At 39.3% G+C, this 12502-nt stretch overlaps 1 protein-coding gene across 3 annotated transcripts in view; it reads left to right on the forward strand.

Annotated features, from left to right (window-relative positions):
* LOC121277990 (glycoprotein endo-alpha-1,2-mannosidase-like) overlaps positions 1–10156 on the forward strand; it is a 51025-nt gene extending 40869 nt beyond the window's left edge. For all 3 annotated transcript variants that reach the window (XM_041187956.1, XM_041187955.1, XM_041187957.1), the window contains one exon: positions 4643–10156. In XM_041187956.1, the coding sequence (XP_041043890.1) occupies positions 4643–5279 (637 nt within the window). In that variant the 3' untranslated portion in view covers positions 5280–10156. The remainder of the gene's footprint in view (positions 1–4642) is intronic.
* Positions 10157–12502: the final 2346 nt, after the last annotated feature.

Consider the following 12502-nt stretch of genomic DNA (forward strand, 5'->3'; position numbering starts at 1 on the left):
CACGCCCGCTCCTGACCGGCCTGCCCAACAAAGAAAATTCTCCCCAATGAAACCATATTTTTCTGATCCAGATGTGAGACCGCTGTCAATTAAGTGAAGCTGACAATGCTATTTTGTGATTAGGTTGTACTAGTGGTGCAAGGGCACAAAATTGTTATTATTTTGAGTTCCCCAAGGTTGCAAGACACCAATCACCATGGTCTCCTACAGCTAGCTTGATTAACTGCCAGAATTGATGAGGAATTTTCCCTAAATCGAGATGCATATTTTTTCCTTGTTGATCTGCCTGATCCAGCAGATTGTGAGACTGTAGGAACGGCAGGGTACATGGGGTGGGATGGGTTTAAAGATGTGTGTTGGCTTAACCATGTGGGTTGAGACAGGCTTAATGGACCAGCTGTTTGTTTCTTGTCTCCCTGTTTTTGTATTTTTGTAAGATCCTGCTTGTTCACCACGGAAGTCAGCATGCCTGAGCTTCTGCAATCCCACTTCGGAGGCTATTGAATTTAACAAATGAAAAGACTATAACAATTTTTATGCTTCATTATCAAGTTTAAAGATGATTTTGTATTGCGGTCTTAAGCCTGGTAGGAACTGAGCTGAAAGTACCAGTATGCTAACAGTTGCACTTCTAGTTTTCATGATGAATTCTAACCAAAGCATTCAATTTAACTTCCTTGAACAATTTTAAAGTTCAAATATGCAATATAGTATCAAATCTTCAGAATGAGCACGTGATTTGACATGTTTTGTGCCTTGTTTTATTTCTTTTCCTAGACCTGTCTCCTCTAATTCAATTTTCCTACTTATTCGTTGTACTGTTAACATTTTTTCTTCCACATCCCAATTGGTTTTGTTTTGGATGCCATTTGTAATGATGCTTTGTATAATGAGACAAGTCCTGCAAGTATTTATTTTAACCTTCACTTTCATCTTTCTATTGCAGAGTTTAAACTTCCTTGTTTACTGATGTTTAATAGTTGGAAAATATTGTAAAATAGATTTTGAGCAATGAGAATGGTTAAGATGAAAATATGCTCCCCATTTCACTCTTTTCAAATTGAATAAAATAACATTTTGGTGCGCAAGGTACTTGCATCTCTGACAATTAGAGAGTTTTGTAAAGTTAGAAAATAATTGTTGGTTTAAAGGAGTTCAGCAGCCAGCTATTTGAAAAGACCATCTTTCCATAACTATCATTGCAATAGGCAACACTCGTTCTTGTTTGAAACCAACTTTTCAGGTGAGCTTGCGCAATCAGAAAATTTCTGAATTGGTGTATATTAGGTAGCTTGGGTGCAAAGTTTAAAATGTAGCATAATTTAAAATGTGACATATTTTACTTTTTTTTTCCACTCCCCAATTATATTTCTGTGGGTTCAGCAAGCCATTCTTCATTATTGAAACTGGAAAATTAGTGTTGGTGAGCTATTTTAACTGCAATAAGCTTTCAAACTGAGCACTAACCTACTCTAGCATTCTATGCAGACATGCACATTTTCAGCAGTGTTTTTGTTTGTGAATGACACACATGCTTTTGTTCTCCTTTTTTCTACCATATTTTACTTCCTCCATAACAATTTTTAATTGGCTAGTGAACTTGTGGTGCTATATCTGTTCCCCCACCCCCTTAGAATGAAAGGGAAAAAAAATGGGGCCATTCAGTTCATCTATGGTCATATGCCCCAATCCTTTTCTCATAGTCTTGCAACTTTTCCCCCTCAAAGTAGTTATGAAATTCCACAATCCATTCAGGCAGTGCATTCCAAATTAGAATCACTTGTTGCGTTTTTTCAACAAAAAAAAAACAGCTTGCCTCCAGCTTGCCAATCCCCTTAAATCTAAGTGTACTGGATACTGACCCTTCTGCCAGTGAAAGCAGTTTCTCCTTTTTTACTCTTATCAAAGTTATTCATGATTTGAACATGTCTAAATACCTCTTTAACCTTCTCTGCTCTGAAATGTGCAACCTCAGCTTCTCTATCCACATAACTCAAGTCTCTAATGCTTGGTTTCATTCTAGTAAATCTCCTCCTCTGCACCCTCTCCAAGGCCTCCACCTCATTCCTAAAGGTGACTTGGCCACAATACTCCAGCTGGTTTCTAACCAGTGACTCATAAAGGTTTAGCATAACTTCATTACTTTTGTATACTCTGCATTTCTTCATAAGGCAGAGGACCCCACATACTTTTTACTAACTTTCCCAACTTGTCCTGCCACCTTCAAAAATTTGTACACACCGAAATACCTCATCCCATTCTTACTAAAATGCATTAGCCCATGTCGAGGTGCAGCAAGATCTGGATGATATCCAGGCTTGGGCTGACAAGTGGCAAGTAAGATTCGCACCACACAAGTGTCAGGCTATGATCATCCCCAACAAGAGAGAATCTAACCATCACCCCTTGACGTTCCATGGCATTACCATCACTGAATCCTCCACTGTCATCATCCTGGGGGCTACCATTGACCAGAAACGGAACTGGACTAGCCATGTAAATACTGTGGCTATAAGAACAGGCCAGAGGCAAGGAATCATGCGATGTGTGACTCACCTCCTGACTCCCCAAAGCCCGTCCACCACCTACAAGGCACAGGTCAGGAGTGTGATGGAATACTCCCCACTTGCCTGGATGAGTGCAGTTCCCACAACACTCAAGAAGCTTGACACCGTCCAGGACAAAGCAGCCCACTTGATTCGCAACATATCCACAAACAAAAACAGAATTACCTGGAAAAACTCAGCAGGTCTGGCAGCATCGGCGGAGAAAAGAGTTGACGTTTCAAGTCCTCATGACCCTTCGACAGAACTTGAGTTCGAGTCCAAGAAAGAGTTGAAATATAAGCTGGTTTAAGGTGTGTGTGTGGGGGGAGGGGAGAGAGAGAGAGAAGTGGAGGGGGATGGTGTGGTTGTAGGGACAAACAAGCAGTGATAGAAGCAGATCATCAAAAGAAGCAGATCATCAAAACATGTCACCAACAACAGAACAAAAGAACACATAGGTGTTAAAGTTGGTGATATTATCTAAACGAATGTGCTAATTAAGAATGGATGGTAGGGCACTCAAGGTATAGCTCTTGTGTTGGGCTTCCCCCCCAACGCAAACTGGAGGAACAACACCTCATCTTGCGACTAGGCACTTTACAGCCTTCCGGACTGAATATTGAATTCAACAACTTTAGGTCTTGAGCTCCCTCCTCCATCCCCACCCCCTTTCTGTTTCCCCCTTCCTTTTGTTTTTTCCAATAAATTATATAGATTTTTCTCTTCCCACCTATTTCCATTATTTTTAAATATTTTAAAATCTTTTATGCTCTCCCCACCCCCACTAGAGCTATACCTTGAGTGCCCTACCATCCATTCTTAATTAGCACATTCGTTTAGATAATATCACCAACTTTAACACCTATGTGTTCTTTTGTTCTGTTGTTGGTGACATCTTTTGATGATCTGCTTCTATCACTGCTTGTTTGTCCCTACAACCACACCAACCCCCTCCACTTCTCTCTCTCTCTTCCTCCCCCCCCCCCCCACACACACACACACACACACACCTTAAACCAGCTTATATTTCAACTCTTTCTTGGACTCGAACTCAAGTTCTGTCGAAGGGTCATGAGGACTTGAAACGTCAACTCTTTTCTTCTCCGCCGATGCTGCCAGACCTGCTGAGTTTTTCCAGGTAATTCTGTTTTTGTTTTGGATTTCCAGCAGCTGCAGTTTTTTTGTTTTTATATCCACAAATGTTCATTCTCTCCACCACTGACGCACAGTAGAAACAGTGTGTAGCATCTACAAGATGCACTGCAGGAATTCACCAAGGCTCCTTCGACAGCACCTTCCAAACCCACGACCTCTACCATCTAGAAGGACAAGAGCAGCAGATAGATGGGAACATCACCACCTGGGAGTTCCCCTCCAAGTCACTCACCATCCTGACTTGGAAATGTATCACTGCTCTTTCACTGTCACTGGGTCAAAATCCTGAAACTCCCTAACAGCACTGAGAGTGTACCTAAACCACATGGACTGCAGCGGTCAAGAAAGCAACTCACCATCACCACCTCGAGGGCAATAAGGAATGAACAGTAAATGCTGGCACAGCCAGCAAAGCCCACATCCCATGAATGAATAAAATAAGTTCACACTTCCGTGCGTTATAGTGCACTTGCCATGTGTCTGCCCAGTCTGTCTGTCATCCACGAGCCTGTTATCTTCTCCTCGCTGTTACTACATTTCAATTTTGTGTTCTTCGCAAACTTTTAAGTTATGCCCTGTATACCTCATTTGCATAACCCAAAGAGCAGTGATTCCAATACAGACTCCAGTATGTATTTCCCCCTCCCCAGTCTGGAAAAACAGTGAGTCAGCATTGCTTTCAGCTTTCTGTCCCTTAGCCTATTTCATACCCACATTGCCACTGTCCCTTTAATCCCATGACCTTATTACTTAGTTATTTTCAGAATCAGAGTTTGTTTTTGAATGTTCGGTGATCAAATTTAGCCTTTATATCGCAAATTGACAGCATGTGATGGGCCACAATTTTGGAATTGAATATTTCTGAAGTTTTATGCCATGTATCCATGGTATAATCATGTGAATAATACCAATTTTTTTCTTTCATTTGTTCCCTTTTATAGATACGGATCCCATCCTGCATTTTACAGGTACAAGACCAGCGCAGGAAGAAACCTTCCAATGTTCTACATTTATGACTCATACTTAATAAGCCCAGGATCTTGGGCTAACCTTTTCTCTGTATCTGGATCGCACTCTCTTCGAAATACTCAATATGATGCACTATTCATTGCCCTAATTGTAGAAGAAAAGCATAAAAATGAAATTCTTCAGGCTGGTTTTGATGGGATGTATACATACTTTGCAACAAATGGATTCTCCCATGGTTCTTCCCATCATAACTGGCAAGCAATAAAAGATTTCTGTGATAGTAATAACCTTATGTTTATCCCAAGTGTAGGACCAGGCTACGTAGACACTAGCATAAGGGCTTGGAACAACCACAATACTAGGAACCGAGTCAATGGGAAGTATTATGAGACTGCTTTAAGTACTGCCCTTCTGGTGCGTCCAGAAATAATCACCATAACTTCCTTTAATGAGTGGCATGAAGGAACTCAGATTGAAAAGGCTGTGCCCAAGAAGTCAAGCCAGCTAGTTTATCTGGACTATCTGCCTCATAAGCCAGATATCTACTTAGAGCTTACTCATAAATGGGCAGAAAAGTTTCGCAAAGAGAAAGAACAGTGGCTGATGTGACTTTGAGTCTTGAGGTAGGAAATAGAATAATTTTGAGGTATGGCATCAAACATTACAAAAATCTATTTTAGCAAACAGGGCTCTAGGAGCAGATTTTTTGTTTTTAGAAGAATTGAGTCAACTAAAACTAAGCTCTGTGAAATTACTGGCTACAAAATGAGTTGCAACATTGGGTTAGAGGACATTATACACTTGCATTTGTGAAACTTTGGATTGTTTTTTTTCCTGTTGAAACTTGCGCTAGGTACACTTTTATGTCTGCTAGTAGCCCTCTTTTTTGTCCAAGTTACCATTTTTCATATGTGGCCCTGACTTGAGAGTGTGCAAGTCAGTTCAACCATTGGCAGTATTATATAAACTCGATTTCTATTGTCACGTATGCCTGTGTGTGTGGTGATGAACAGTAACGTTGGCTGATTGGTTGCCTCCCAAAGCCACAGGTGCTGAAGGCAATTGTAGCACGAGTAACGCCGCATAATTCAAATATCTAAACTGAGATCCTCCTGCATTATGTATGGCCCATTGTTGAATCATGGTGAATTTACCAACTGAGCTACCAGTAACAGCTACTGATTAATTTAAATACTAAAATTTTTAATTGGTGGTTGCTGTAAAAGCACTGAATATATTTGAATGTATGTGGGCTTTCAGTTGCATAACTAATATTGGAAAATGCTGAGATGTGTTTTTTGGGAGGCAGGTGATGGGTCAAATGAACTTTGGCGACTTCTTCCCATCTGCTTTTTATTAATACGAAAACTGTGAATGGCACAGTGTTTATATTGCAATGTTCGTATAATTTAACAAAGTTTGTCTTGAGTTTTTGCAGCATCCATAATGCAATGATGCACAAGAATAGGTTAGGCTTAGGTGAAGGGCAGGGTGGAGATGCATCTTAGGGCTGGATTTTTAGCCTGCGCTGGAGTAAGGGATGAAAGCAGACAGCCACAGAATGTTGTGCCACCAGCCCATGACGCTCTGCTGCTTTCAAGTTGGAAGGCACATGATTGGCCTTCTAGCTGTGACAGCTGCTATCCTTAACTGGGTGGACAGCCGGCCCTCTGGCCCTTACTTGGCTGCTACAAAGAAACTCGCATTGTTTCCCGACACAGTGCGATACCCCCATTTGACTGATGGTGAGATTTGGAGCCCCGGAGGGAAAATCTTTTCCTTAGGCAATGGCATCCGCACACAAGCCTGCAATCGTCTTCACGTTTCTTGGTCCTTTTTCAAGATTAAGAAAGTATCATGCTCGAGTGGTATTATTTACATTTTCTTGACCTTATATATAATATAAAATTTTAATTGATAGATTTACTAAATCTGTATTCCATACTTTAACACATAAATTATTTCTTGTTTTATACCTGGTACTGCACCTGTGGATTTCTTTAATTGTCGACCAAATAGTGAATGGCTGTCAGATTGTAAACTCAACATTTGAGGATGTCTTTTTGTTCAGTGACTTGAATGGGTAATGGCTTCTCAGAATTGTTAATTTTGGAGTCTGCTGAAATGGGACAACTGTACTTGCTCATGACTGGCCCTGCATGATCCCATAATAACCACAGTAAGGGTTCCAAATACATATCTTATGGACCAATTATTTGCCAATGACACTATAACATTGTGCTGTTAGGACTATTAATTTGTGGTTTGCTCCCAATTTTAAATTAAATTCAGTTGGTAATAGGATGCCATAATGGTGCATGAGCTGAGATGGCCCATTAGTTAGTGGGAACCTTTTTCTTAGAGCATGCTCAACGCTCACATTTGAATGAAAGCAAAATACTGTGGATGCTGGGAATCGGAAATAAAAACATAAAATGCTGGAAAAACTCAGTTCTGGCGGCATCTGTGAAGAGAGAAACAGAGAGAACGTTTGAAGTACATATGAAGTCATGTGGACTTGAAATGTTAACTCTGTTTCTCTCTCCACAGATGCTGCCAGGCCTGCTGAGCTTTTCCATTATTTTCCAGTAATTTCACATTTTGAATATGCACCAGTAAGTTTGTCTCTGAAGATACATCTGGAATTACACTCCTGCCATGTGTCCCAATTGACAAGACTTCAATTGTATGAGAGAGGACCAGACCAGTTTTTTTTTCTTTACCAGTTTCATTTGGAAATCATGTTAAGTAGACTGCAAATATAATGAACCATTTTTCTTTTGATGATCAGTATGTTTAAGATTTAAATCTTTAAAGTCGCAGAAACCGATCTAATTTTGGAGAATGCATCCAGCATTTTATGATTTGAGGAATATGAACCATCTGACTGATATTGTAGTAATACTGTTCTGCTTTTTGATTTTTTTTGTCCCTACTGTTAGTAACTTGATTTTTAGCTTTCTCCAGGGTAGCTGGGCCCTATATGGTCCTGTTTAGATCTTTCCTTGTGCTTAATAAATCACTTCAGCATATTCCCAGCTTTCTCTTGGAGTTCAGGTTAATTGATTCCAAATATGATATAGAAAAAGTGGAAGTCAGTAATTGTTAAAATGATTCACAGTTTCTGGCTACTGCCTTGAGGGTTAATTCCATTGGTTCACACTATCAGTGGGCACCCTTACCTAAACACAGCAGTGTATTAACTGTAATGTCATAACCATTATGTAGTTGCTGGATTAGTAATCCAAAGGCCTAAATGAATCATCCATAGAGTTCATACCTCACCATGGCAGATTGAGTTTAAAATTAGCTTAAATACGAAAAATAACAACTGCTGGTATCAGTAAAACTGATTATGAATCAGTTGATTGTAGTTAAAAACCCAGTTAGTTCACACAAGTTCTTTAGGGAAGGAAACTTGACATCCTTATCTAGCCTCATCCACGTGTGACTCCAGTTCCACTAAAACATGGTTGGCTTATAACTAACTGTGTCCTGAAGTGGCCCAGCAAGCCAGTCAATTTTATCAAACTGCCACATGTCTTAGGTTCAAGAAGGAGGTCCACTATCTCCTCAGGGAAACTGGAAATCTACAATAAATGCTGTTTGCCAGCTACGATTGCATTCTGAGAATTAATTTAAAAACAAAATTGTGCACATGCTGAAGGACGTGCTGACATTTCAGATGAGGATGAGCATCCATGCCAGCTGTGTGTACTCATTAAAATAGCCCTGTGTGCAGCTTTTATATCTTTTTGAACAGATGTAATTGTAGACTAAGTTTCTGTGTTTTGTGTGCACGTGCTTATTTTTTGGGTGAGGGGGGAGGATTGGAGGGGGAAAGAACTGTCTTGAAATTTTGGCTTCCAAAACTCTTGCATGTTTGGAGCAACTCAGGCTGGTTGTGCTGATCCCATCAATACCATGCTTAAAATCAGCTAACTCAGTACAGACCAATATGGTTTGCATCTTTGGGCCTCTTTTTCCTTCATACCAAACTGTGGTGTATTTAACTGAGCCATCAGGAGTGAGCTGTTTATATTCCTCAAATAGCAAAACTGATCCTGAATTGAATCATTTGTGCCTGGAAGCACCCGACTATCCTTTAGAATTTATGCAGTTGTAATACTTACATGTGTTGACCATAAACATTCTTTAGTTTTGTGTATTTGTTCAGTCGAACAGTGTATACTGCTTTAACCACTTACATATCCTGACCAAAAAAATGTGCACTGGGAAGCCAAATGGCATTGTATTCCTGAATAGCACTAATGGCTGTTTTTTGTAGAATATTTGATGAATATGGTGAAAACCATAACCTGCATGTAGCAAAGCAGTGGAGTATTCCAAAATGAATACAAAAACAGACAGAACTGTTACTAGTACGGTGTTATAAATTAGACCAGCCTCTTCAATTTAAAATATCTCTTCTAAGCTTTAGTTTTCAATATATAAATTAGAAATTAAATTACAGTATTTTTCTTTTACAGTCAACAGTGTGCAAAAGCTGAAAATGGAGAACAAAAATTGTAAGAAATATAGTCTACCAATTAAAAAAACAACATACAATGACCATTTGTAATTTGAGTTCAGCTTATGTTGAATTTTAACATCGGCTCAGTAAAAACAGAGGTTGCATTTTTAATTCTGATAACTTTTGTATAATTTTCATTTTTGAAAAGAATCTCAAACAAGTGCACACTTTGCATCAACTTTTGTTTAATTTTGGACTATATCTTGTACATCATGGTTACTACAATATGCTTAATTTTGCATTACCATGTCACTTTGAGTTCCAATTAGATATTAAAAGATATATATATTTTTTCATAATTGTTTTAAGAATGACAACCATATTTGGGCTTAAATCTATTTAAAGTGTAGTGTGTGGAAATACTATCTAAAGTTTCAACAGTGTGGAAGGGAAACAGAATAATTATACATCAGTATCAGCATACCCAAATAACTTCATAAACTGTCTGTAAATACATGTGGCTAATCTCTGCAGCATTATCTGAGGCTTTCATGAATTTGCATTTTCAATATTCCTGAATAAAACCACATTTCTTTGCAATGAGGTTGAGGTGGATATTGGCTACAGCACTGTCTGACATTTGGTTAAATGTTGGTCAGGGGTTTAACTTCAGTTATTTTCAATAAAGATGAAAGTGAAGAGAATTCCAGTATCAAGTCAGGTAAACATCAGTGAAGAATTACTTGAACCAAAGGGACCTGACTCTGAAGCAAAGGTTGTTTCATCATTCCATCAAGTTTTCAGAGGGTAGTTAATCTCTATGTCAAATTTAACGTTACATTTTTAATTATATTAGAAGGCCCAATTATGTGAGCACACTGTTTTGCTTGTGACTGATAAGCTACTTGTATTAAGTGAGACTCAATTGACAAGTTGCAAAATAAAGACTCTACTTTGTTTATAATGCATGAACCCTCTAAACTTCAACAAAATAAAAATCCATACCACTGTATTTTGAGCTTTTTGATATTGTTTCCCTGTTATTTAAGAACTTGTTATTTTGTCTATTACCTATTATTACCTAGTGAAGTGGTACATACAACTTGATTATTAATAATATTCACAGGAGATTTTCAGTTTCAGCTTTATTCCTGCAGTTTATAATATCTTAATCTCAGTAATTTTTACCAGTTTTTTCTTATGATACATACCGATACAAAATGAATTGTTTACAATGTTTTAGCTGAACAGTACAACCATTTTGGAATCTACTAAAATTAGAAGAACAATTTTATCAGTTTCAATTGAGTTTTAATATCGGCATTTAACTATTATATAAAACACTGTCACAGGTGTGTAGTGATTTTTTTTGGAAGTTCAGGAAAAACTTGTATTACTTGTGTGCGGGATTGAATTACACATTCAACATATATCTTTGGGTACTGCACTTATACTGAGGCACAAAGACTTTGGAACAAGCACGAGATGTTGAATTTATGGCAGTAAGGGTATAGGGTCACAGGTAAGGTCCATTGGAAAAGCAGTAAGGAAAGTGAATTGTAATGGTGACTGAAAATGAATTCTAATGATGTTTAATATATCTAGTTCACTGCTTCTGCCATGAAAAATGTGAAAAGGAAGTTTGCATTTTTTCCTCTTATAATCCCCATGCAGGTTGATATAATTTAATAAAAAATTTAAACTTCCAGTTAACATCTGAAAGAATGTTAGAAAAAGATTTTACATTTTAAGATGTTTGCTGTAAGAAAAAGCTAAACACTATATTGACTAAACACTATCTTTGTAGACAACTTACACTTTAAACCTTAGAACAGAATATACCCCCCACTTTGTTCACTGTCCTTTTAAGTAGGCATTCAATTCTCCTGAAATTAGTCCAAACTGATTCTTGGCTCCCGGGGTTTACTTCTGATTATTTCCTTTCCCAGCCCGGAAACCTTCAACTAGAAGTGTTTTTCATGGCACAAGCTTTCCTGGGCCAGATCTTTAGGGCAGGGGTGGGGGGAGGCCTGCTTGCTGATGCGTAAAATGACACAGGATGACATCGGGCAGAACTCCCGATGTCACCCCGTGCCATTTCAACTTTCAGATTGGCGGGGGTGCAGCAGAATCAGCTGTGCGCTCGCCAACCTGTCAATAGCCTACTGTGGCCACTTAAAAAGTAATTGATATAATTAATGGACCTGCCCATCCAAGCTTAGGGTTGGCAGGCTGGGAGCCGCGGGATGAGGTTTCATGAGGGTTTTTAAAAATTTAATAAAAGTTTGATTAAAAGTGGTGGACACGTCCCAACTTGTCACAGTGTCACATGAGGAGACATGTCAGGGAACTTTTGTCTGTGCACCTTGACCATTTTTGAATTTGGCGCCGATCTCCCTGAGGCAATACTTAGCCTCAGGGAAATGAGTGTGCTCTTTCGTGTGCATGTGCGAAAGAGCACACTCTTGGCTAAGGGAATCTCCCCCACCACCTCTTTCTCCCCCCCCCCACCCCGCCCGTACAGGCAGTACATAGTGCTTCCTGGCAGACATCACGCTGGGCAGGCCTTAAATCAATAAGCCTAGTTTTAACTCCTAACAAATTTGGACTTTCCAATCCAAGCACAATCTCTCACCCACATTCCTGTGTTGTGAACGATAGGGAATTTTGACCTCTAGCTGTCTGTCTCTTCCAGACCCTGGCAGACAAACCATCATTTCCATTGCAACATGAATTTCATGGGCCTTGTATCCAGGTAAAAATGCTGTTTAGCTATTTTTCAGAGCCCAACTCTATCATCTTGAAACTAAAGGGATAGTTTAAACAGCAATTGTTTATAATTTGACATTCTCAACATTGAGGAGGCTCCACAAATACTTAATGATAGAGGAGCCCAGCATATCAGTGCAAAAGACAAGGCTGAGGCATTTGCAACAATTTTCAGGCACAAGTGCTGAGTGGATGATCCATCTTGTCCCCCTCCAAAGGTCCCCAGCATCACAGATACCAGTCTTCAGCCAATTCGATTCATTCCACATGATATGAACAAACGGTTGAAGGCACTGGATACTGCAAAAGCTATGGGCCCTGTCAACATTCCAGCAATAATACTGAAGACTTGTGCTCCAGAACTTGCTGCGACCCTATCCAAGCTGTTCCAGTGCACCTAAAACACTGGCATCTACCAGCAATGTGGAAAATTGCCCAAGTATGTCCTGTACACAAAAAACAGGACGAATCCAACCTGACCAATTGCTGCCCCATTAGTCTACTCTCGATCATTAGTAAAGTGATGGAAGTGGTCATCAACAGTGCTATCAAGCGAGACTTGCTTAACAATAACCTCACACACACAGTT

Source organism: Carcharodon carcharias, chromosome 5, assembly GCF_017639515.1.
Source record: "Carcharodon carcharias isolate sCarCar2 chromosome 5, sCarCar2.pri, whole genome shotgun sequence".
In the NCBI taxonomy this organism is placed as follows: domain Eukaryota; kingdom Metazoa; phylum Chordata; class Chondrichthyes; order Lamniformes; family Lamnidae; genus Carcharodon; species Carcharodon carcharias.